We start from the raw sequence: 26,222 nt of genomic DNA, 5'->3' as shown, positions 1-26,222 counted from the left end.
GGCAGTGGTGCAAGACTGGCTCATATCCATCTTCATTCCACTTCACAAAAAAGGATCAACAAGGAATCGCGGGAATTATCAAACCATCTCACTAATATCGCATACAAGTAAAATATTATTGCATATCATAAAGGAACGTTTGAAACCTTACATTAGATATCAGCTCCCGTCAGAACAGGCTGGCTTTGTCAAGGGAAGAACAACTAGAGAACAGATTCTAAATATACGTCAGTTGGTTGAAAAGGCACATGAATTCAACATTCCTTTGTTTCTGTGCTTCATTGACTACCAAAAGGCCTTCGATTGTGTTTTGTGGCCGAAGTTGTGGTATGTTCTAGAGGAAATGGGAATTCCATCTCATCTCATTTCAATTATAAAAGGCTTATACGATAACAACTTGGCCAAAGTCAGAGTTGATGGTAATCTATCATCAAGTTTCAAAGTCTCCAAAGGTGTGAGACAAGGATGCATCTTATCACCTCAATTGTTTAACATCTATGGTGAATATATCATGAGGCATGCCCTCGACAGTTGGGAAGGAGGATTTTCAATTGGTGGGAAGAGAATTAATAACCTCCATTTTGCAGATGACACCACACTTGTAACCAGCAGTGTACAGGAGCTTGTCGAGATAATGGATCGTGTACAACAGGAAAGTCACAAACTTGGCATGGAAATTAATTGGAACAAGACAAAACTAATGATTGTCAATAAAGGTGCAGAGATTCAGCTGCCACAGCACCTTAACAATCTCCAAAGAGTCTGTCAGTTTCCTTATCTTGGTTCAATAATCAAGGATGAAAGTAGCTGCGAAAAAGAAATCAAACGTCGCATCATTCTAGGACGTACAGCTATGGCAAAATTAAAGAAGATCTGGCAAGATAGAGCAATATCTATGAAAACGAAAAGATTAGTCCATTCGCTTGTGTTCTCAATCTTCCTGTGTGGATGCAAAACTTGGACCATAAAAGCTAAAGACAGAAACCGAATCAACGCCTTTGAAATGAGGTGTTGGAGAAGGATGTTGCAAATATCATGCACAGCCAGGCGAACAAATGATTCTGTCATCCGGGAAATTGGAATACAAGAAAGTTTATGCCAAGTTGTGTACCAGAGAATCCTGCAATTCTTTGGTCACATTATGAGAAGAGAGGATGACAACCTGGAAAAATTAATTGTCCAAGAAAAAGTTTCTGGCACAAGGACACGAGGACGGGCCGCAAAAAGATGGGTTGATCAAGTAAGAGAGATCATGGACTTGCCATGGAGAGTTACTGTCCGGAAAATGCAAGTACGTACAGAATGGTATCAGCTTATAAAAGAAACAACAAAGTCCTTGGGTCACGATACTCAGTCATGAGTGGAACGACGGGAGAGAGAGAAGGACATGGACATCACGGTTTTGGTGTAGGCCCCCAGGTCACCTCAATTACTTTGTATAAGATGTTATTCCTGGTGAACTGTTTTGTATTGAAGCGATGCTGTTTGAAGGATAGAGCCCAGCCAAGAGTAACACCTAGATATTTTGGTGTGGGGAACTGTGCCAACTGAACTCCACAAGATCTGAAGTTCCTATGCACCTGCTTGTTCCTGAGGTGGAAACAATGAACCTGGATTTTACTGAGATTTGTTTTGAACTCTTCCTTTTTACAATACAGTTAAATGTCCTGAAGTGCTTGAGTTTGTCTCTGCTCAACCTGTTCAAAAGAGTTGCCTTGTACTGTGAGTGCAGGATCATCTGCATATATAAAACTTCTCTTGTCCAGAAAAGAAATTGATTATTGTCTGTCTGTTAGGTCATCAGCCCAGAGGCTGGTTGGATCCTCAAATAGCACCACCAAAGGTTATGCGGTTATAAGGAAACCCCAAAAACCAATGGCAGCGCCAAAATGAGGCGTGCTAGGCAAGATGAGGTGTGAGGTAGTTTGCCATTGCTTTCCTCACTGGGTCAGAAAGTACTATTGTAGCACGACTGACCCTATGAGCAGCACCTTTCATAACACTCAGATGCACTAGTCATGCTCTGAACGTCATTACTCAGCACTACCCATACCCCAGCAACTTCCATATTATCACAGCCATGGATGTTGACCGGCACTTAGGTGGAAGCTACACTTTACTCTGGCCTGTGCCAGGAGATGGATGCAAAAGTACTGTATCCATCAAGAAATGATGGCAGGCAGCAATTGATTATTACAGTAGATATTAAAGAGCACAGGAGCCAGGGCGCAGAAAAAATCAAAGGATAATAATAACAACAATGAACTATTTATAATACAGTATCAGATGCCTTATAGAGATAAAATGTAGCCGCACAAACAAAACTTCTGTGGCTAACAAACTTTTCACAGACTTTTGCACTGTTAAATAAAACCTAGCATGGCAACTGTTAACCACTAGGCAAATAATGCAGGAGGTGACTTATTATACAAAAATGCTCTTGTCACAGCCAAAGTGTCTGAACTTTCCAAAAAATGTACAACTAGTAGATGGGTGACAAGCCATTCCTCTTTAGAGATTATGGTAAACAGGGAAAGGGACAGTCATACAGTGAGCTAGTAGCAATATCTCGAGACACAAAGCTATCATTGAAAATGCTTGAGAATGATGGGTATTAAATGTATATTTCCTGGTTATTAGAAAAGTAAGATCACACAGGTGAATAAGTAGCAAAAAAGTTAAGACAGTAACTTATCATCATCATCATCATCATCATCATTCCCCTTGTCCAATTTGATCTTGGAATGGGTTGTGGATCGTTGATCTCCACTTCTGCCTGTCTTTCCACCATTTTCCATCAGAGACGTCTTGAACGTTTGCCACTCTTTTCCTTAGGTCTTGTTAAATTTGCTCTCTCCATCGTTTCCTCGTTTTTGTTCTCTCTAACGTCCGTCAGCCAAAATTCCCACACAACCCCCACGCTTCTCCAATGTCACTGCCCCTAGGTACTTACCTAGGTGAACCTACAGGAGGAATTCTTTAAGGATACCTTGGGTAAACAGCAGTTCCCATACCTTTTAAACAAGATTTTCTCTTAGACTTTTAGACTTTAGTCGCAAAACAGGCAATAGCACTTTGATATTGTATCATCTTAGTCTCATGTTAGTTGGTGGCTGTTTCTTGCTCTATATGGAGCATTTATTTTGCCATATACGACCCTCTCATCATATTCAATGGTTTCTTCCTTACATTATTCTTCACTCCCATCTCCAATAAGCTCTTGCTCTGAACCTGTATTGTGATCACTAAAGATTTCACAATGAGGAAATTAATCGCTGTTGTATATCTTAACCTAAATAGTCTGTAGCATATGAAACACAAGAGAGAAAAGAAACCGCTCTTCCCTTTGCCAAAATCAAATGATCATAAATATATCTCTCTGTCATGGCCATCCATCAATGGCTGCTTATTTCAGATGACCACCAGCCATAAGACATAGTCTGCACAGTTCCTAGGTAACATTGTCTGCCCATCCATCCATACCTTACATCACAGGCTGCACAGTTGTCAAGGTTACACTTCCTTCACTCATTTTGCGATGCTAACTTCCGTAACTGAAATTTTCAGATGACCTCCAGTCATAAGACATATTTATGTCAAAATAAAACTTACATGTTTAAATGTAATACATATGCAGAAAACCCCATTATCACTGCAGTGCATTTATGAAATAATTTGCAGCACACAACAATGAATAATATCTGATGAAAATGATATTACCTTCACAGAGTGTAGGATTTGAACTAGCTGAGTGGTATATGCAAGAGTCAATTTGTGGTTTGAAGGAGGCAGAATGTAACAAGGAAAAGAGACCAAAGAGTCTAGGATTGATTGATTGATTGATTGATTGATTGATTGATTGATTGATTGATTGATTGATTGATTGATTTATTTATTTATTTATTTATTTATTTATTTATTTATTTATTTATTTATTTATTTATTTATTTATTTATCATTTTGAGTAATACATTTATAAACTACCTGAAAAAAAACATATGGTATATGGTAAATAATTAAGTTGTTTCGTTTTCAAGTATAATACTGTTACCACTTTTCAGCTACAGCAGTTTATAAATTTATTACTCAAAATTAGTTTCAGTAGACTGAAGAACTTAACAGTTAAAAATTTACTGAGTCAAAACTGAAAAGAGATGGCTTCAGATATTAACAAAAAAAAAAAAAAATCTAGGACACAATCCATAATAGTTGAGAGTTAAGGGATGCAGTTAATAGGGGCGAGTTTACATTTGTGTTCATCATCATCATCATTGATTTACAGTTCCAGTTTCCCGAGTAGTGTTGATAAGCCTCTTCAGTTACCCTCTATTCATAAATTCCTGTTCTTCTTGATATATCACACATTGTCCTTCCCTTAGCTGTTATGTCAGTCCTGACCATATCCATACAGCAGGTTCTAGGTCTTCCAACCAGGCGTTTTTCTTCTGCCTCTGTTTCCAAGTGTACTCGAGCTGTTCTCGTAGGCTCCATCTTTATCACATGTCTAAATCACTGTAGTTTGGATGTACAGAGACTATCTAGTAGATCCCAACTTCCTACCTCATCTCTTTATTTCTTCACTAGCCTATCTGGCCTACTAAATAGTGGACCTCAGTAAACTTCGTCTCTACAGTTTTCATGACTCTCCATGAGGATACATGTTTTGATTCCATAGATCAAGATTGGTATGAAGTAGCTGTTGAACATTATTTGCTTTCTGTGGAATTGTAACATCCCAAAGAAGGTCCTAACTTGTTGGTGGAAAAGGAATTATTATTATTATTATTATTATTATTATTATTATTATTATTATTATTATTATTATTATTATTATTATTATTATTATTATTATTATTATTATTATTATTATTATTATTATTATTATTATTATTATTATTATTATTATTATTATTATTATTATTATTATTATTATTATTATTATTATTATTATTATTATTATTATTATTATTATTATTATTATTATTATTATTATTATTATTATTATTATTATTATTATTATTATTATTATTATTATTATTATTATTATTATTATTATTATTATTATTATTATTATTATTATTATTATTATTATTATTATTATTATTATTATTATTATTATTATTATTATTATTATTATTATTATTATTATTATTATTATTATTATTATTATTATTATTATTATTATTATTATTATTATTATTATTATTATTATTATTATTATTATTATTATTATTAGATTTACGTTGCACTGACATAGATAGCCCTTATGGCGATGATGGAATAGAAAAGGCCTAGAATTGGGAAGGAAGCGGCCATGGCCTTAATTAAGGTACAGCCATCTTCAGGGCTGCCGATAGTGGGTTTCGAACCCACTATCTCCCAGATGCAACCTTCACAGTCCTAGCCCTTTTCTGCCCTATCATCACCAAAAGAAAAAGAGGGTGAAACCTGGTGTCAGTGTATAGCCCACTCCTGAGGAATAACACCAAGGCATTGACGTAGATGCAGCAATGTGATAAAAATAATAACACAACTATCCTTACCGACTGCACTTATATACAGTGTGATTCAGCAGTTCCTTTCAATATTGTTTGCTGCAGCCCAACTAATGTGTACATGGTTATAGGGATGCTATTCCCCTGCAGGCGTACTATATGGTACTAATGTTCAGTGAGCACATTTTGCACACAATTCTGAATCCTAGCGAACTGTTATATCATCCGTTCGCAAAACATAGCGCCTTGAAATCATGTAGCAATGTCCTTTTACCATGTATCTATGTTAATGTGTCTTGCCTCGTGACTGGGTGTAACGAAGAGGGGAATGAATGCATAAAACAAGGTAACAGTGCACCAAACCGGATGGGATATGTACTCTCCTCTCGTCATACTACCAGCATGTTTCCAGCAGTGTAGTATAGTGAATGTGGTTAGGCGTTCGCCTAGCAATCGACTGAATGTGCCAGCGGCGGTTTGAATCCTGCATCGTTCAAATATTTTTGCATCGGTATGATGTTGGAATAATATGCTTACAATATTGTGATCACAATATTGTAAGCATATTATAGCAAATTTCAATACGGGTCTAATCATGAGATTAGTTACATGTAATCATGTTGGAATACATAAACACAGGCTCATGTTTGTCACATTCAAACAGTAGAATGATGCTGTTATTCATCTTGTGCCCTGCGCATACTCCGCTGGTTAGGGACTGAGTATACTGTAATCTCTGCTGTCATTCGACATGTTTTCCACAGAGGAATACGTTGACATGCTCCTCATTTATGGGGAAAGAAAACGAAATGCGTGTGAGGTACAACGTCTGTACCAGGAACGGTATCCCAACAGGTGACACCCGACTGCTACGACTTTCCGCCGTGTTGAAAGGCGCCTAAGGACAACAGGCATGATTTCCAACCAGCCACCAGTCCACGATAGGCCCGTTACATCGGATGAAACAGAAGGGGCCATTCTAGAGGCAGGTCATAATAATCTACACATCAGTACAAGGGTGACTGCACAACAGGTGAACATCAGCCAGCCATCTGTCTGGCGAATACTGCATGAACATAAATTTCACCCATACCAGTTTGAGCTACACCAAGAGCTCCATGGGCGTGATTTTGCAGCTCGAATGGAGGTCTGTTGGAGGCTATTAGGCAGGCTGGTCAATCATGCAGCATTCGTATCGTATATCTTTTTCTCGGACGAATCGCACTTCCACAATAATGGGAACATCAATCGCCACAACATGCACTATTGGAGTCCGGACATTCCTCATTGGGTGCGACAGGTGGCCAACCAAGTATGATAGGAATTGAATGTTTGGTGTGGAATCTTGGGGGATCGCCTAATTGGACCGTATTTCTTTGAGGGCCATTGGACGGGCCCACGCTAACTGTACTTTCTGCGTCAGCAACTCCCACTGCTTCTGGAGGATGTGGCCTTGTACAATCGTTTGACGATTTGGTTGCAACAGGATGGAGCTCCACCACATTCAACTATGCCCGTTTGTAACCATCTGAATGAGGAACTGCCAGGAAAATAGATAGGATGAGAGGGCCCTGTTTCTTGGCCTCCCAGATCACCAGATTTAACACCGTTAGACTTCTTCTTGTGGGGATATTTGAAGAACGTCGTTTACACTCAAGCGCCGGAAAACCCTGACCAGCTCCGGCAACTCATCACAGGCGCCTGCTGAGCAATTACACCTGGAATGCTTTAGCGCGCAAGACGATCTGTTGGACACTGAGCCTCAATGTGCATAAACCAAAATGGTCATTACATCGAGCAGTTGTTGCAATAAAACATTGTCAGGGCAGTTGTGTTCCTACTGTTTCCAGTCTGTATGTGCCTGGCCTGCTAACTAATCAGCCCTTCTTAGGGCCACAAACACATTCATTCACACACAATTTGCATGAAAGCGGGTATTAAACTTAAATTGCTTGTGGTAAGTATTACACAAATATTTCAAAAATTTGTAATCTTCGCCCCGGACTCGAACCTCCCACCTGACATGCAAGCCCGCTCCGCCATGCCTTTACCAACTACACTACGGTTAGGTACACCACACTGGGCAGCTTATAGCAAGTATTAGGTTTACTGCAGTCACAATATTAATTCAGTGTTTCGCCGGCATGTCAGGTTCGTATGATCTAGAAGGCACACACATGTCTTCCAGTGTTTAATATGAGTATAACATTATGGCGTCCTATCATCGTGAGGCAGTAAATACCAAGATATCCATTTGTGTTGTCTGAGCACACCGGCAGAGTGGATGTTTTCAGGATTGAATAAATATTGTGGGTTGCATAAAACTACATTAGAAGGAGTGGCTGAGTCATGCTGTATATTAACACTCAGCACAAATACAATTGATAACACTCGAAATCCATACATTATAATTTACAGTTGGTCTACAAAGCAGTATCAGTATGGTATAACTAATCTATGATAGCTTGCTACATCAACAACTGACTGTCTTGACTTGTAACTTGCTCACTAAACTAAACACATACAAAATACATGGTAGTTTATGGAAGACCCTCAGTCACAGCCTCAGTCACAATATCAGTATAACAGCAGCAATACACTGACTATCAACACATCACTCTACCAAACCATGATTGATCTGCTGCAGTAGCATTAACAACACAACTCCATAACTTTCCTTCAACAACTCACTCACTCAGTCACTTAACTCATTCTTCATATATATACTGGCTATGATTCTAGATAATTCTGCTTTCTTATAACATAGTATTATTATAAGATACCTGGAAGAGGTGCTATAATAACATCGGAAAGGTCTTGGTGAGCACCTATTCTAGAATTGTCTTAAAACAAGTTTTGTCTCTATGACACATAACCCAAGATATCTAGAAATATCTAGGACATTATACATCGCATCATTGGTACATGAAGATTCCAGCGCTCACTTACACACACACACACACATGCACGCACACACACACACACACACACACTTTTTCTTTTTGTGTGTGTGTGCAGCTTTTCATTGGTAATTGGGAAACATGGACAGTTATTTAGGGTGATAGAGGTGATGTAACCTTAATCCAACTTCCCTTGAGTTAATATACTTATAACCAGAAATTTTCTAAATGCCTGAACACATCCCTGAACACATCAAGGATTATGGAAAAATTGCCTAATAAATATATATTACATGAGCTATATACAACATGATTAATCTTAGCCTATAACACATGAAAATTTGTTTTCAGTTAACTTATACATATAACCTAACTTGGGTCAGCATCTGCTCAAAAAAATTCATTTCTCCATCCGACAGACCATTACGGCATCACATGTCCTCACTCCATATGAAGTCTGGCTAACTGGTTAGCATGCCGACCTTTGGTCCAAGGAGCCTTGGGTTCGATTCCCAGCTGGCTGGGTGATTTTAATCTTCATTGGTCAATTCTTCTGACTTAGTAGCTGGGGGTGTGTGTGTCGTTTTCGAGAGAATTTATCCTTCATCTGCACAGACATGCAGGTTGTCCATGGGCTTCAACTCACAAGATTTGCATCAGGCCTCTCCCGAGGCCATATGCAAAAGAAAAAAGTAAACCAGAAACTCTCCTATCGTATCATCCAACATTCTAATGGTGAACATTTTGTACCTACCAACAAGACTTGAACCAGCTGACCACTCATTCAGACAGTAAAGAATTGATACCTTAACGACCATAGCCACCAGGTGGGCTAATGTTATATGGGTGATAGAAAGGAACAAACAAGTGACAAATTAAGACAATCAAAAGGGGTAAAGCATGTGTGTGATATCTGGTTAAAGAAATATTTTCATCATCTTCTTCTTCCTGGCCTTCTGGCATTTGATGTATATTTGGTTCAGTATTACAGCTGGAGGCCCTTCCTTGGTGCCTATTCCGAATGTTTCTGTAGTGGTTGGGAGTGTAGTGTGTGCAGATAAAGAAAAATGTATTAATATGAACACAAACACCCAGTCCCCAAGCCAGATCCCCCTGTTGGTGGAGACAGTAGAATAACACCCACAGTATTTGCTGCCTGTTGTAAGAGGTGACTAAAAGGGGTCTCAGGGGCTCTTTAACTTGGGAGCACGGGTTGGCAACCACGGGGCCCTCATGAGTCCTGGCATTGCTTCCACTTACCTGTGCCAGAGTCCTCACATTCAGCTGTCCTATCCAACCTCCCTTGGACAATTCCTGTTCTTTTCGACCCCAACGGTATTAGGTCATGCCCTTCGTGGTCCTTGTCTTCCTTTGGCCGATATCTTCATTTTTCAAAGTGTCGGGTCCCTTCCATTTTTTCTCTGATTAGTGTTATATAGAGGATGGTTGCCTAGTTGTACTTCCTCTTAAAACAATAATAATCACCACCACCACCATCCCCAAGCCAGAGGAATTATCAATGCATAGTTAAGATTCCCAGGCCTGTGAAGTGAAGAAACTATGCTAACCATTCATGCAAGGAGCTGGACACAGTATTTTCATCTATGAGAAAGAAATTTGGAAGTCTGCTTTAAAGGACCACTTTATAAATATGCCAGTTTTCTATGCTTACAGATAAAGTTTTCTAACCTGTGATGCAGTTCTGTCTTTGTTGCACAGAGTAGTAGTACATTCACAATGTCATATTTCTCTTCACTTACAGTGGAATTATATCCTATTTCCCACAAACTGGTTACATCCTCTTCTGTGGCTCTTTCATCCTCCATAGCATTGCATAGGACAAGATGTCGCATGTCAGGTTTAATCCTAGATAAAAGAATTGCATAGTTATATATGAATATATAAAGTTCTGAAAGAGATTATAGGAGAATAGAAATGCAACATGATTTACCATATTTTTAAATTGTATGATTTTATTATGATATTAAGACAATAGAAAAACTATGAATCATGCTAAGAAATACATATAAAATACACAAAAAATGTTATTATTCATTCATGTTTATGAAAACTCCAACATCACAAAGGAAAGTAAAAATAAAATTTACAGTAAATGCAAAACAATGAAAGGCAAGCAAGTGATCAAAATTGCAGAACAACTTTTCATTCCTGGGCCCAACAGTGCTTTCTGGACTGTCATGTTGGACATATAAACAGAAGGCTGATGAGGAGCCAAGCAATTAGTGTATCAGAGTCAACAAGCTGTAAACCTTTCTACAAGAGGCACTATGTCTAAGCATGCTAAAAGAGTTTGAACACAGACAAATGATTGGCCTGCATGAAGGTAGGGTTTAATACTTTGGCATTTCTGCTTGTTTATGACATACAGCGCCATAACAGTGATATGATTGTGGAAGCAGTGGAGTGAAGAGAATAGAAAGTGTGGTGGTGAAAAGGCAGCATTTTGGATGAACTGATGGGAACTCTAATTTATTTGGCTGTTTAAAAAATTCCTATTCATTTGATAGTATAATGAAAATTAATTTTGGTCTTGTACAAATTATCTGTTGGAACATACTGTAGTTCGTTAAGATTTGCTTTTGATTTTGTAAGTCTGGACTTTTCCAGAATAGTTTAATTATGACAGTGTCACAACACAACAACTAAGGTTGTAAATGGGGTGAAGATCCGAAGGTGAATTCTCTATTTTGATTGGTTTCCTTTTGTAATTGCACCATTTCCTGTTTCTGGATCTTCCCTCCCCCTTCGGTGAGAGCGGTGAAGCATCGGCATCTTTATCATCTGACCAAGTTAGAGAGCGGATGTGCTCGCGCCAAGGTCTCTCCTTCATGGGATCCTGACTACCTCAGAGAAAGCACTGTTCTATCTTATCTTATCTTACATATTTGGTTTTAATTTTACCTAAATTTAAATGTAAAACTAACTTTCTCTCATTATGCAAGAGTTTGCCCTTGAATAGAACATTCACCATTATTGCCTAAATGTCTTAGCTTCTCAGCTAAGATCATCTACAAATTGTTTGGAGGCAAAAGCCTATGTTAATTTTATCCATCAGGTTTGCCATCCAGTAGTTCTGTTCACCCACTCTAATGTAATTGATTTCATTTGGTCATGTACTGAAGTGTTTCAGTGATGACAAAAGTGTTTCTTTTACCTCTTAGTTCGGAAAAGTGTTCATTAGTTTTCTTGTTTTGTGTAGAATGGGACTAGCCCTCAGGTTAATAGACATGTGCCGTTGGAATGTATGTTTGAATTTAGTGCCAAATAACTTGTAATTTATGAAAATTTCTCTTAGCACACTGCACATGTCTCAAGGTATGTCAATATTTTGTTTCATTTTGATTATTTTACTAGAGTTCCATTTAGAATTTTTCTTGAGTTTTGAAAATGATTTACTTTTAATTAAACGGTTGGCTACTAGGGAAATTACCCTTTCTGAAAATCTATTTCACAAAAGGGTTCCATGCCGCCTTCCACATCCTATCCGTAATTGTCGCTCTTCCTACTTGTTTTGAAATTTCATGTTACAATATGTTTAAACTATTTCAGGTTTATTTTCATGTTTCAAATTTCTTCCTTTATAATTGTTATGTGTAAATCTGCCTGTACAAGGTTACAGAAGCATGAAAATTCTGGTAGTGGATCACGAACTGAGACGTCGCCCAGGTTGACAGTGTTAGCACAATGGTAGAGCACTGTAAGAACTTCTTCGAAGCACAACAGTTACAGCTTCTTTTGTGACTAGCTTGTTCATCAGGCATTGTTTACTGAACATGCATGGGATATGTTGGCCAATAATTAGCACACTGGAGTCCTCCATCAGCCAGTATCAATGAATTGTTGAATCACATAGGAGCTGCCAGTGAGACAACTCCCCAGGAAGACATCCAAGGTCTCTTTAATTCAATATCAGGACTTATAACAGTTATCATTGCATCCTTGCAGCTCATGGAGGTTTTAATGTGTACAGTCTGAAATATTAATTGTGCTTGTATAACAGTATTAGTGATAAGTAAAATCAATTTCATTCTGTTCTCATAACTATTACATAGTGTCACAATTTTCATAAACATTACTGTAGATTGCAGTTGATAAACATGATTCAATTTGATTTATTATAAAACCTAATATTCTTCTAAGAAAGGATGGTTTCTCCAAAGATATTTAAGTTTATTGATTATTTATGGTAGTACATGATATTATTTTAAAAATTGAAGTGGGGTGTATTGGTGTCATAATCGCAAGTTTAGATACAAACTGTGTGATAATACGGTTGAATTAAAATATTTATACAGTATGGATTTGTTATGTTTTGCCAAGTCCATCATGCTAGAGTAAACAATACAGACAGCATCTCTATGCCAAGTGTTGGGTGGCAGGATATAACCTAACATACAGAAGGAGCCAACAGCTTTGGGTGGAGGAGTTCCTTTCCGAAGGTGGTAGTCCCTCAGTTGGAGGAAATGCCACTGAAAACCACCATACAGCATCTGTACTCCAATTATGTGTAGCTGAAAAAGGTGAATATTTGCATGTTAGGGACAGTATAAAATGCCCTCAATAACGGGCGGAGCAACATGTCAGTTGAGGTATTTTTTGTTGTATCAACATGTAGTTGACTCTTCTTCATTCGGATATAAATGCTGTGGCGCCCTTCTAAGCCCAAACGATGTGGAAAAATTATTTGGGCTACTCACCCAGGGTCAATTTTGGCTAAAGAAGCTAGACCAAACAACATCAAATTGAATCAGACTAGCCACTGTCAACATTGGGACAATGACAGGTCGAAACCAAGAATTGGTTGCCTCTTTGAAACAACGGAATACGGTCATAGCTGGCATTTAAGAAACTAAATGGACTAGTGAAAAATCAAGAGATATCAGAGAAGACTAGAAGCTAATCTACATTGGTTAGAAGAGTGCAAATGACGTAGGTGTATATACGCGACAGTGTCTATGAAGTAACACACATTAGCAACCACCTGATGTCAGTAAAGGTCACCTTGGGAACTACAGTAATTTAATATGAATTGTGACATACTACTTACGCTCCACAGACTAGCTGCCTTGATGAAGAGAAAAACAAATTTTGGGACGACCTTGAATCACACATTCGAGCCATTGATGCTCGTTAAATCCTTTTCATTGGTGGAGATCTTAACGGACATGTTGGTCGTGCAAGGGATGTATTTGAATGAAACCATGGATGCCATGGATATGGTTGCAAAAGAGTGATGGCATTCAAATCCTAGAATTTGCTAAAGCATGGGATCTGTCTGTAACAAACACCTTCTTTTTTAACCCTTGGATACTCGCGTGGGCTACAGGTGTAGCCCAGTCATTTATTTTGTTGTAGTACAGAGTATATTCATTGCTAGGAATGCTGATACTCTCTACAGCTGCCTGTCAATGTTGCAATTAACTGGCAAGTGTGTTTCCGCCTTGACAAGGCAGGCCATACAGGCGCCAGATGGATTAGGAGTGGTCTGGGCTACAATAGTAGCTCGCGTGAGCATTGCTGTTTCAGTGCTAATATTGACCGAGCAAAGGAAATGTTGCCGCGCAGGCAGCCAAGTAGATGACTTTCAAATCGGTCAGTGGTTAGATGAAAGTAGTGATAGTATTGTTAGCAGCGGCGATAGTGACGATAGTGAACAAGATATATGTACACACAAAATACACCAAACTGAATCTGAAGAAGGTACAAGCAGTGAGGAAGATACCCTGCCCGAGTGTCAAGTGACAAGTCACGATGCAGGTACCGGCAGCAATAATTCCAGATGGTTCATTGCCAAGGTCAGTTTCAAGTGGCTAAGGGATCGTCCACATACTAATGTGCGTACAAGAGCCCATATTATTATCGTGCACTTTCCTGGCCCTAAGGGAATTGCTCGTACTGTGATAACAGGTCTTGAATGCTTAGAACTTTTTATAGATAGCAATATAATACAAATGATAACCACAGCGACAAATATTTACATAGGTGAATTAAGAGACAAGTTTGAACGTGATCATGATGCAAAATTTACTGATACTACAGAAATACATGCTCTGATATGCATTCTCTGTCTTAGTGGCTGTCTAGGCAGTAACAGGAAGAACAGTAAGCAAGTGTGGGATAACTCCAAAGTATCAGGTGTGGAAGCTTGCTATCTAGCAATGAGTGAAAACAGATTCTATTCCTAAAGCAATGTCTTAGTTTCGGCGACATTAGAGACCACGAAGATAGGAGAAACATTGATAAACTAGTTCCTATTAGGGAACAATTTGAAATTTTGTGCAGAATTTCCAGCGTTTTTATGCACCAAGTGAATATTGTACAACAGATGAGCAATTGTTGGCATTCCGTGGAAAGTGTCCCTTCAGAGTATACATGCCTAAGAAGCCTGCTAAGTGCTGCTAAGTACGGAATCAAGGTTTTTTTTTTTTTTTTTTTTTTTTTTTTTTTTTTTTTTTTTTTTTTTTTTTTTTTTTTTTTTTTTTTTTATTACCGGGCGAGTTGGCCGTGCGCGTAGAGGCGCGCGGCTGTGAGGCTTGCATCCGGGAGATAGTCGGTTCGAATCCCACTATCGGCAGCCCTGAAGATGGTTTTCCGTGGTTTCCCATTTTCACACCAGGCAAATGCTGGGGCTGTACCTTAATTAAGGCCACGGCCGCTTCCTTCCAACTCCTAGGCCTTTCCTATCCCATCGTCGCCATAAGACCTATCTGTGTCGGTGCGACGTAAAGCCCCTAGCAAAAAAAAAAAAAAAAAAAAAAAAAAAAAAAGGTTTTTGATTAGTGTATACTAAAACTGGTTACACCATAAATCTTGAGGTTTACATAGGGACACAACCAGATGGTCCCTAGAAACTGTCTAATGCTTCACAGGATGTAGTGATGAGAGTGGTTGAACCTATATCTGGAACAAACCGAAACTTAACAGGGAACAATTGGTTCACATCCATACCACTGACACAGAAGTTACTCAAAGAGAAAAAACTAAAGTGGGAACAATCAGGCAAAATAAACATGAAATTCTGCAGGAGTTTAGGTCTAATAAAAATAGAGAACTAAACAAATCTCTTCGGATTTCATGGGTCTGTGACGTTAGTTTCTTATTGTCCAAAGGAAAAGAACACTGTTCTCTTGCTTTCGTCTATGCATCATGACAGTGCTATTGATACCGACACAGGTGACTTGAAGAAACCTGTTATTGGAACATTTTATAACAGAACCAAAGGTGGAGTGAATACTGTTGATCAGTTGTGTGCTAAATACGATATTGTGCATAACACCAAACACTGGCCAATGGTTATATATTTTGATTTGTTGAACATCAGGGCCATAAATGCCTTGTCTGTTTTCTCAGTCAATGGTAAATATAAGAAAGTACACAGGTGTTTGTTTCTTGAAGCAGTTGCATGGGACTTGATAAAGCCACAAATATCTCGGAAATCAAAAGTAAAATCATTTCCAGTTTATCTTCAAAAACATGCTAAGTTTCTTCTAGGAATTGATATTCCTGTTGTTTGTCCTTTAGCTGACCAAGAAAATCACATAGGAAGATGCTTCTTGTGTGGACGGGGGAGGGATAAATCAACAAGGAAAAACTGCGGAATGTGCTACAGAAAAGTCTGTCCGACTCATTCTACGTGCATTTGCGCAGAGTGCTTCAGTGAAGATGAAGTGTGAAGTGCGATCATGCTTATTGAGTTTTCGGTCAAAATTTATGGGCCACAAAGGCAAAAATCGAAAAACAATTGGAGGAGATATTTTTAAAATGCTAAAATTCTTTAAAAGGCTCACAGAAACTCTAAGACAGTTTTTTAACCTGATATTGTTTTTTATTTACCATATATATATGTTCAAATGTAGGTAGCTGAGTATATATACAAATACATTTAAAAGATGTAATTTATTTCTCTTTCCATGATAGATTTCCCCTAGTGTGAGATGGAATCAAATTTTTCTTCAAAGGTTTTTATGGCCTCTTCTCAACAAAAGAAAAACCTACATATGGTTTCCAAATTTGACTTAAGAATATTTAAATATACTACTACTTAAGATATTGTTACCAAAGAAACCTAATAATAGCACATACGAATCATTCACATTGAATTTCAGTTTGGGCTACATATATAGCCTTCATGAGTAACACTGCATCTATTCTTAGCGTGAATACCCTAGGGTTAAGGAAGTGGAATTCACACCTTATCACTTATTTTAGCGGAAGCCAGATGTCCCAAATTGACTAGTAGACAAAGAGACCTTGTCATGATCAAGGATACGAAAATGATCCCATATGACAGTGTGCTTGTCAACACTGACTGTTTGTACTAGATGCCACAATCCAGCTACAGTATATTCTGTATCTGTGAGGCCTGCCACAAAGATTGAACACATGATGGTGGAGACTAGGAGAATATCAAGCTACCTTTAAAACAGCGTTGAAATCATCAGTCTCAAATTCTACAATGTCTTCAGTAAAAGATAGCTGGAATGCACTATGGTTTTTAGGGTTAATGTCATTATGCTTGGTTTTTAAATTTATACTTTGCTTTTTAGGGCTGAAGAAGGCCCAAAGTTGGTGAAACATGTACCATTATGTTTTAATTCTTGAAGTTTTTTCAGACATATTGTATATTGACTAAGGTAGACTAGATGTATATTTTTTAATACTGTACAGTCAATACAAAAGAACCCAAACATTAGATAGACAATGTCACGAACGATGATATGTGGAAGAATTTCAAAGGCTGCCAACTTCGAGGGCAAACTCAAGCACACTGGCTGGACCGGTGAGAGATGGCATACAGTTAACAAAACTCAGATCTTGGGATGCTATGGATCAATTGAAGTGGAGGAAACATTGCAAAACATTGAAAGAAGACAGACCCCACTGTTAGATATGTATTTATTTATTGTAGGTTGGTAGTTCGTGTAGTATCACCATGTGCTGGTTTAGTACCACCGACCACATTGGTTACAGGTGACTGTTCTGTTACATTGTTACAAGGTGGCCATAATGTGTATGTATTTTTTGAGCCCTCGCAGTGAACAATCATATCGCCATCAACATGTGTCTACAAACAAAACGGTATAATGAATCTTGTTAGTGTGTTCATTAAGATAATATAGTTGTTTCGTATGTGAGCTTCTATTAGTGCCTATCATTGCATCATTTTGGAAACACCCAATAAATGGGAATACGCAAAAAGGAAGATGATGAGCCAGTCATCATCATCATCATCATCATCATCATCATCATCATCATCATCATCATCATCGTTCACCATCTCCAGTTGCCCAGGTGTGGTGTACAAGCCCGCTCTATCTACATCTGTCCATGAACCACTGTTCTCTCATAATCTTCTCCCAATCTTGTCCTCTCTCCTCAACATCTTTTCTTCACCAGATCTGTCCATTTTCCTCTGGGTCTGCCAACTGGTCCTTTTCGTTTTACTTCTCTTTCATATACTCTTCTTGAAGTCCTGCTTTCACTCATCCTTCTTACATGGCTAAACCACTTCAGTCTTGCTTTCTTAATTCTCTGTAGTAGAGAGTCTCCTATTCTCACCTTCTCTTGGACTTTTTCATTCCTAAATTTGTCCTTCCTGGTCTTCTGTATAAAGGTGGGAGGATACTGAAGTGAGAGGATACAAAAGAAACAGTAAAGACAAAGAGATAAATAGTAATGGTGTAAAGTTGCTAGAGCTATGTGCTATAGAAAAATTATATATTTTAAATGGATGGATGAAGGGAGACACTACGGGAGAACTGACATTCATCACATCAAAGGGAGGGAGTGTGGTAGATATAGGAGTAAGTTCGGAAATAGCTTTAAGGAAAATAATAAGTTTTGAGGTGGTAGAATGTGGGTCAACAGATCATTTACCCATTAGGATAAAATTTAGAGAGGAAAATGGTGAAGGAAAGATAGGGTTAGGAAATAGGATGAGGCATAAAGAGAGATGGAAGTATATTTGGAATGAAACTACGATTGAGAAATTGAGATTGGAGTTAAGTGAGAGGGGAGATAGTATAAGAGTAGAAGCTGAAAGAGTGCTGGAAGAAGACATAGATAAAGCTTTAAAAATAATAGAGCGTCCTGTATGGGAGGTGGGAAAGAAAGTACAGATAAGAGAAGAGGGAGACAAAAACAGAGCCACGGGATGGTTTGATGAAGATTGTAAGAGGGAACGTGAGATAGTTATGTCAGCACTAACAGAGTTCAAGAAAGGAGGGAAACAAAAAAAAGAGAGGAATATTGTAAATTAAGAAGAGAATACAAGAAGCTACTGAATGAGAAAATGAAATGCTGGAGAGAGGCAGAAGCAGAAAGAGTGAACAGATATTGCAAAGAGAAAAGATTTGAGAGGATATGGGAAACCATTAACAAACTTAAGAGAACTAGGCCTACGGGGAAGGGAACAAGCATAGAAGAAAACAAGTGGGTAGGATATTTTGCAGGTCTTTTGAGTGGGAGAGGAGACTGGCATGGGGAAAAAAGTAGGACATTTATCCAAAGAGATTTGCAAGTAGGAGTACAGTTACTAGATGGGGAAATAACAATCCAAGTAGTAATTAGTGTGTTAAGTAAAATGAAAACGAAAGTAGAAGGTGGGGTGAATGGTATTACCAACAGAGTATGGAAGGAAGTAGGGACAAACGAATCGATGTTGAAGGTGATGGTAAAAGTTTTTAACAAGATATGGGAATCGGCAAAATTTCCTAGTGAATGGAGAAAAGGAGTATTATGTTCTATATACAAGAATAAAGGGAGTCGAAGTGATCCTAATAACTACAGAGGAATAACACTCCTTGACTCGTTATCGAAGGTATACACAGGACTTTTAGCCAATAGGATTTTAAATTGGGCTGAGAAGTATGGAAGGATTTCAGAGTATCAAAATGGCTTTAGAAAAGAGAGAAATGCTGTGGATAACATATGGATTTTAGATACCGGTACTTTAATTACGAAATATGTCAAGATAGCAGGGATGAGATTATATGTAGCAGCAATAGATTTGGAGAAAGCCTTCGATACAGTGAATAGGGAGGCGTTGTTTACTAGGTTAAGGGATATTGGGCTATCAAAGAAAATGAGAATGGCAATAGAAGGAATATACGAGGAAGTAATGGTGATGATTAAATTACAAGGGGGTGAATTGAGTAAGTGTATTGAATCCAAGAGGGGTGTACGACAAGGCTGTAAACTGTCACTGATATTATTTTTATTGTTTATAAACAATATATTAGACGGTCATGGAGGTGAGGGCTGGCAATGTCCTTGGATAAACAAACGGGAAATACCTGGACTGCTATTTGCAGATGATTTATTGATTTTGGCACTAACAGCAAGGGGGGTTGAGAAAAGGGCTAGCAAGGTGGTGGAATATACAAAAAGATGGGCACTTAGAATAAATGTACAGAAGACACAGATAATGGTATGCAGGAAAAGGAAAGACAAGAAAGAAAATAAATTTTGGATAGCAGAACAAGAAGAAATCAGACCAGAAAAAAAAATTGAGTATTTAGGAGTGATAATTAGCAGCAACGGCACATGGAAAGATCAGACCAAAACAGCTAAATTAAAAGGGAGAGCAGCACTGGCTATAGTGGGGGTATTGGAGAATAAATTCCCTGATATTAAATACAAAATTCAGAGAATGGTGTTCCAATCAATGATTAAAGAAAAATGGTTGTTTTTTTTTTTGCTAGGGGCTTTACGTTGCACCGACACAGATAGGTCTTATGGCGACGATGGGATAGGAAAGGCCTAGGAGTTGGAAGGAAGCGGCCGTGGCCTTAATTAAGGTACAGCCCCAGCATTTGCCTGGTGTGAAAATGGGAAACCACGGAAAACCATTTTCAGGGCTGCCGATAGTGGGATTCGAACCTACTATCTCCCGGATGCAAGCTCACTGCCGCGCACCTCTACGCGCACGGCCAACTCGCCCGGTAAGAAAAAATGTTATATGGAATAGAAGTGCGGGGATTGGAGGAGAATAGAAATGAATTAAACCGGGTGGTGGCAAAATTTAGTAAAATTATGATGGGGGTTTCTAACTGTACTGCTAATGTGGGGACTAGATTAGTTTGTAAAGAACCAATAGATATTACTATAGCAAAGAGGATAATGAAATATTGGATGAGATTGGAAGAAGGAAAAGGAGGAGATTTATTACAAGAGGTGTATAGGTTCCAGAAAAGTATGGAGAACGAAGAGTACTGGGTGAAAAAATGCAAAAACAAATTACGAAGGATAGGATTAGAAGAATGGTGGGAAAGATGGGGAGAGAGGAAAGATTGGGTATTGAGAAAGTTAGAAAAGAGAGTGGCTGATATAGAAAGACAGAATTTAATAATGGAATGTAGGGAAAGAGACTCATTATCAGTATTAAACAAATTAGTAGAAATTACGAACCCAAGAACCAAATTTGAGGGTAGAAGGGGTAAAAGAGGATTATACTGGTAGGTTATGGAAATTCCAAAAAAAATTTAGGATGGATAGGTTGAGAAAATAAGGATAGATGTATCTTATGTGGAGAGGTATGGTCAGATATACATATATTTTCTAAGTGTAGTGAATTAGAAGAGATAAAAATGAAAGTGTTGAATAAGAAGGAGATAGAAAAAGTAGAAAAGGGTCATAAGATGACGACATGGTTATGCAGAGAATGGGAAAGAGGAACAAATATATCAAAATATTTAAATTACGTTAGAGCTAGGTTTGTAAAGAAATTAATTAATGAGTGCCAAAAGAAAAGGATTGTACTATAGTGTTGGAAATAATGATATTTAGGCTAAGTGATGCAGATTTTAAAAAAAATTGTGATTAATAATTCTAGGTCAAAGGGATGAAAATAAGAAAGAAGTGTGCTAACTACAATGGGTATGAATAGAAATGTGTAATAGTGAGTGGTTTTTTAAACTAAGTGATGCAAATATGAGGAAAAACTATGATGAGTAAGACAACTGTTGATATGTGGCCAATTTCAGTAAAAAAAAAAAAAAAGTGAAATAGTTTAACATTAGATCATAGTGGATAGAAAAAATTAAGCAGGGTAAACAGGTGTATTGAAATTGGTAATTTAAAGAAATGTGTAATTAATTAGTGGGTTAAAAAATCTAAAAGATATAAATAAGAGGAAAGATCGGTGAGGAATAAGGAAACTGTAAAACTGTTGACAGTCCAGTGTTGTTAAATGGTGTTTAAAAAAAAAAACTCTGTTTACAATATAGTGGATAAGTTATTATAAGGTAAATGAATAGGTGTACAATATAGTGGATAAGTTACTATAAGGTAGATGAATAGGTGTAAGCGAAGAAGAGAGATGACAAGATTTGGAAAAGGGAGGGAGGGGGGAATATAAGGTGGAAGGATGGGTTGCAAAAGACCCATCCCTAGGTGAGTAAAACAAACATGTCCGCACGTAGAAATAATGGAGAATCAAGATGGGAGCAGGCAATGTGTTTTATGATGACTCAGATTAGTAGGCAGGACAATAGATAAGAGCACGACGGTCAGGTATCCTTGGCGATTCGTCAAGCAAAGAATGGGAGGGAAACACGTTGCCATAGAGGTTTAGGTGGGGATGTCATCTGACCCACGGGTGTGGCTGATAGTGGTGTCATGGGTTGAAGGGATTCCCTCACTACCAGGGGATACCACGATCAGCCAGTTTGTCTTTCTTTTTTTTTTTTTGTTAGTTAGTTGTAGTAGTAGAATATTAGTTTTAGTGTAGGGTAGTGATGCTTATGGTCAGGAAATCTGCCTCTGCAGTGCCACCATACAAGTTAAAGTTTGGAGTAAGTAGTTTTATAGAGTTACGTAGTTTTAAGGGTTAAATAGTAGATATTGTTTGATTAGTGTAGGGTGGCACAGCCCAAGGTCTGGTGATCCACCTGGGGGACGCCACCAAATTAATTAGGGAAGGTAGTTATAAGTTTTAAGAAACATAGATTAGATATTGTTTGTTTAAAGTTTGTTTTTGTTTCTGTGTATCTTTATTGCCTGTAAGCCGATGGTGTATACTAGGGTGGGCAATAAAGAGATGTTCTATTCTATTCTATTCTATTCTGTATCAAGGTGCGTAGGAACATCATTTCTGCAGTTTGGAGTCAGTATAGTTTGGAAATGTTATAGTTCACATTTTATTTCTTAATTCTAAACAAAATTACACATCTTTAAGATTAAAAAAGAAATTATGTGGCTATTTCTAGCAGGGTGCAACCCTTGTAAGGCAGACCCTCCGATGAGGGTGAGCAGCATCTGCCATGTGTAGGTAACTGTGTGTTATTGTGGTGGACAATAGTGTTGTGTGGTGTGTGTGAGTTGCAGGGATGTTGGGGACAGCTCAAACACCCAGTCCCCGAGCCATTGGAATTAACCAATGAAGGTTAAAATACCTGACCCGGCCGGGAATCGAACCCGGGACCCTCTGAACCGAAGGCCAGTACGCTGACCATTCAGCCAACGAGTCGGACATCTTTAAGATGAAGTCCATATATAATGGGTCTGTGATTGAGAAGTAACGTACATAAGGAAATAGATTGACATAAAAATTGTGGGCAAAAATTAAATCTATATTTGTACTCTTAGAATGTCGTTGGAGCGTCAAGGGGTGCATCGCAGGCTCTTCATAATCACCAGGGTATTCAGTATCCACATCCATGAGTTCCAAATTATTTTCCACCTCTAGTGCAGTACATGCGCTTGGCTGGGACTTTAGTAGTGTAGAACTCAGCTCACGACACTCGGCCGCCTTGACTTTGAGATGGCCGGGCTGAGTGGCTCAGACGGTTGAGGCACTGGCTTTCTGATCCCAACTTGGCAGGTTTGATCCTGGATTTTGAAGGTGAACAAATACGTCAGTCTTGTATTGGTAGATTTACTGGCACATAAAAGAACTCCTGCGGGACAAAATTCTGGCACCTCAGCATCTCTGAAAACCATCAAAAGTAATTAGAGGGACATAACTTTAACTTTTAACATTAACTTTGAAATGCTCTCGATAAGCCTTTAGACTCCTTGCATTGGCGATTTTGGACTTTGGAATTCCAAGACAAGTTCTTCTTCTTCTTCTTCTTCTTCTTCTTCTTCTTCTTCTTCTTCTTCTTCTTCTTCTTCTTTGTCTTTTTGATAATTTTGAAGGCATTTACAGTCCATATGTTGTGACATTTTGAGAAGGAATTTTTGCACTTCATAACACCACAATCTTGTGAAATGTTCTCTGTTGGATTCTATTTTTCCAGAACTCATTGAGACAAATCAAATGACACCTCACATGCTAGAATCTACAAAAACACTAATTGTTCGCTGTGCAGTGTGGTGTGAAGATGTTAGTACCTCAAGATGACAACACTATTGCATCGTCAGCTGTTGTCATACTTAGGCTGGGTACATTAGTCTTTCCTCTTTACAATGAGATACTGAGCACTGTCATTGCACATATTGCCTAGAAATTATTTCATTTGTGAAACTTTTATAATTTTTTAGCACTTGCCAGCCCAAATATTCAGTTTCAAAAGTGCATATGTATTCTATGTCAAAGAGTTATGTTCAGTTCACTGCCATATATCTAATAAAAATCGAAAGCTCAGTTATTCCCTTAGACAACTACATCCTTAGTATAAACGTATTTTTAGCTCCAATATTATTAGGTTTCCTATACATAGGCAGGTCTGACATAGACCTGGAGGGAAGTACATGTTACCATGAAACCATCTGAGACTCATGGGGCCATGTGGCCACCCCAAATCTATTGTTTGTGTTGTTATGAAACTGGCTATTATTATAGCATTACTGCAGATGGCAGAAGTCAAAAATATGCCCTGATCTTTTAGAAAACTCAGAATACTTTGATTACTATCTCCTATAGATTTGTTTCCTACCGGTAATCAGTGAGAGATGCTATTCCTTAAAGTTAAACTTTTCATTGTACTCCTGAGTACAAGATTTTCCATTAGCAGTTAATTTTGATTAGGTAGCATGTAGGGACCATTTTCGGAGGCAGTCCTACCCAGGGAGTGGTGCCCCTGCCTATGTGAGTCCCAGAGCACACTGACCTGGTGTGTAACATCTGGTAAGGGTCCCAGCTCAGGATTACGAGTGAAGACCTTAATGACTTCTACAGCAGAGAAGGTGGACTTCGGTATGGTGGAGATGGCAGAAGAAGCAGCCCTGTATTCAGGGATTAATATGAGTACAACCTGCTGCCTTGTAGGGTGAGGTGACTGGACACCAAAGGCTAAGGGAGAAAACCCTGAAAGAAAATTTTCATCTGTGTTAGGCTCAGTAGGTCAACAGAGGGATTACTGAAGAAGTTGCTTTCAAGAATAATATGAGCCTCAGATGTAGGAATTCACGACAACGGCATCAATTTGGTGCGAATGACGGTTTATAGCCCGATGTTACACCAGCTACCCAAACCAAACAAAGACAAAGTATCAGAGTGGGAATATTAAATATCCTGACATTGACAAACAAAACTGAAGAGCTGGTCGACCTCGTGGAAAGGAGGAAACTTCTGATCATAGGCCTGAGTGAAACAAAGTGGAAGAAAACTGGGAAAATGAATATCAGATTGGACTATAGTCTCTACTGGTCTGGAAATTAAGTAGAGTCTAAGAATGGAGTAGGATTTTTAATACATAAAGACATAGATGCTTGTAGTGAAGTTGAGTTTGTTAGTGAAAGGATAATTATCTGTGAACTTAGGAGGGGAAAAGTACAATGTGATCCAAGTCTATGCTCCACAGGTAGGATTCTCAAAAGAGGAAAAGACCAACTTCCTTAATAACTTGGAAGAACACATTGAGTATGACAATCTAATTGTAATGGGCGATTTTTATTCACAAGTTGGCTCACAATGAACAGGATATGAATCCATACTGGTCCCTCATGGAATGAGAAACAGAAAGGAAGAGGGAGAATATATGCTAGATCTATGCATGAGAAACAACCTGATAGTGAGTAACACTTGGTTCAAGAAAAGGGACTCCCATAAAATCACAAGATATAGCTGGGATGATTAAATAGGTACAGCATTAGATTATATTCTGATAGATCAAAATGTATCAAAAAATGTCAATGATGTTAAGGTCATTCCAAGTGAAGACCTTGGTGGAGACCATAGACTGTTGGTTGCAGTTATTACAGAGGAAAGACCTCCCAAAGTCTGTAACAAAGGAGTCCCAAAAATAAAAACTTGGCGACTAACCGAGCAAAGTGTAAAGAATTCAGGGAAGGTGTCTGCAGGTTGTTGCCAAGAGAAGAACTGAAATTGGTCAATGAAGAATGGGATACTCTAAAGAAGGTTGTGGTTTGTACGACAGAAAAAGTATGTGGACGACACAGTCAAATAAGAAAACCTAAAGAAACTGCCTGGTGGAATGATGTTATTAAAAAGGCTATCAATGACAGAAACCATGCAAGAAGATCCTTATATCAAGCAAGAACGCGGGGAGATCAACATGAAATAGAGGAGAAGCTGTCACATTATAGAAAGAAAAAATTACAGGTCAAACAGTTGGTTGTAGCTGAAAAGCAGAAATGCAAGGAAGATCTGGCTACCAAAATAACACAGGATGGAAATAAAAAACTGTTATACAGTATTTTTAAGAATAGAAGAACTCAAAATGAATCTATCCAATCTGTAGAAATTCTTAATGGTGAAGTGACTAGGGATAAGACCAAAATATTACAGGAGTTCCAAAGGTGCTTTGAAACTTTGCTGAACTGTTATGAAAATGTCACTCCATCAGACGACAAACCTTATGATTTTGGCAGCACAAATACCACTAGTCTGACATGGTTGGAA

General features: G+C 38.2%; 1 protein-coding gene across 1 annotated transcript in view; it reads right to left on the bottom strand.

The window, feature by feature from the left end:
• Positions 1-26,222, bottom strand: part of LOC136877006 (aminopeptidase N) — a 167,100-nt gene that overhangs the window by 22,390 nt on the left and 118,488 nt on the right. The window contains exon 13 of the mRNA XM_067150794.2: positions 10,085-10,261. Coding sequence (XP_067006895.2) covers positions 10,085-10,261 — 177 coding nt within the window. The remainder of the gene's footprint in view (positions 1-10,084; positions 10,262-26,222) is intronic.

Source organism: Anabrus simplex, chromosome 7 (genome assembly GCF_040414725.1).
Source record: "Anabrus simplex isolate iqAnaSimp1 chromosome 7, ASM4041472v1, whole genome shotgun sequence".
Lineage (NCBI taxonomy): Eukaryota > Metazoa > Arthropoda > Insecta > Orthoptera > Tettigoniidae > Anabrus > Anabrus simplex.
The sequence above is the reverse complement of the archived record's forward strand: the minus strand, read 5'-3'. Positions and strand labels throughout refer to the sequence as shown.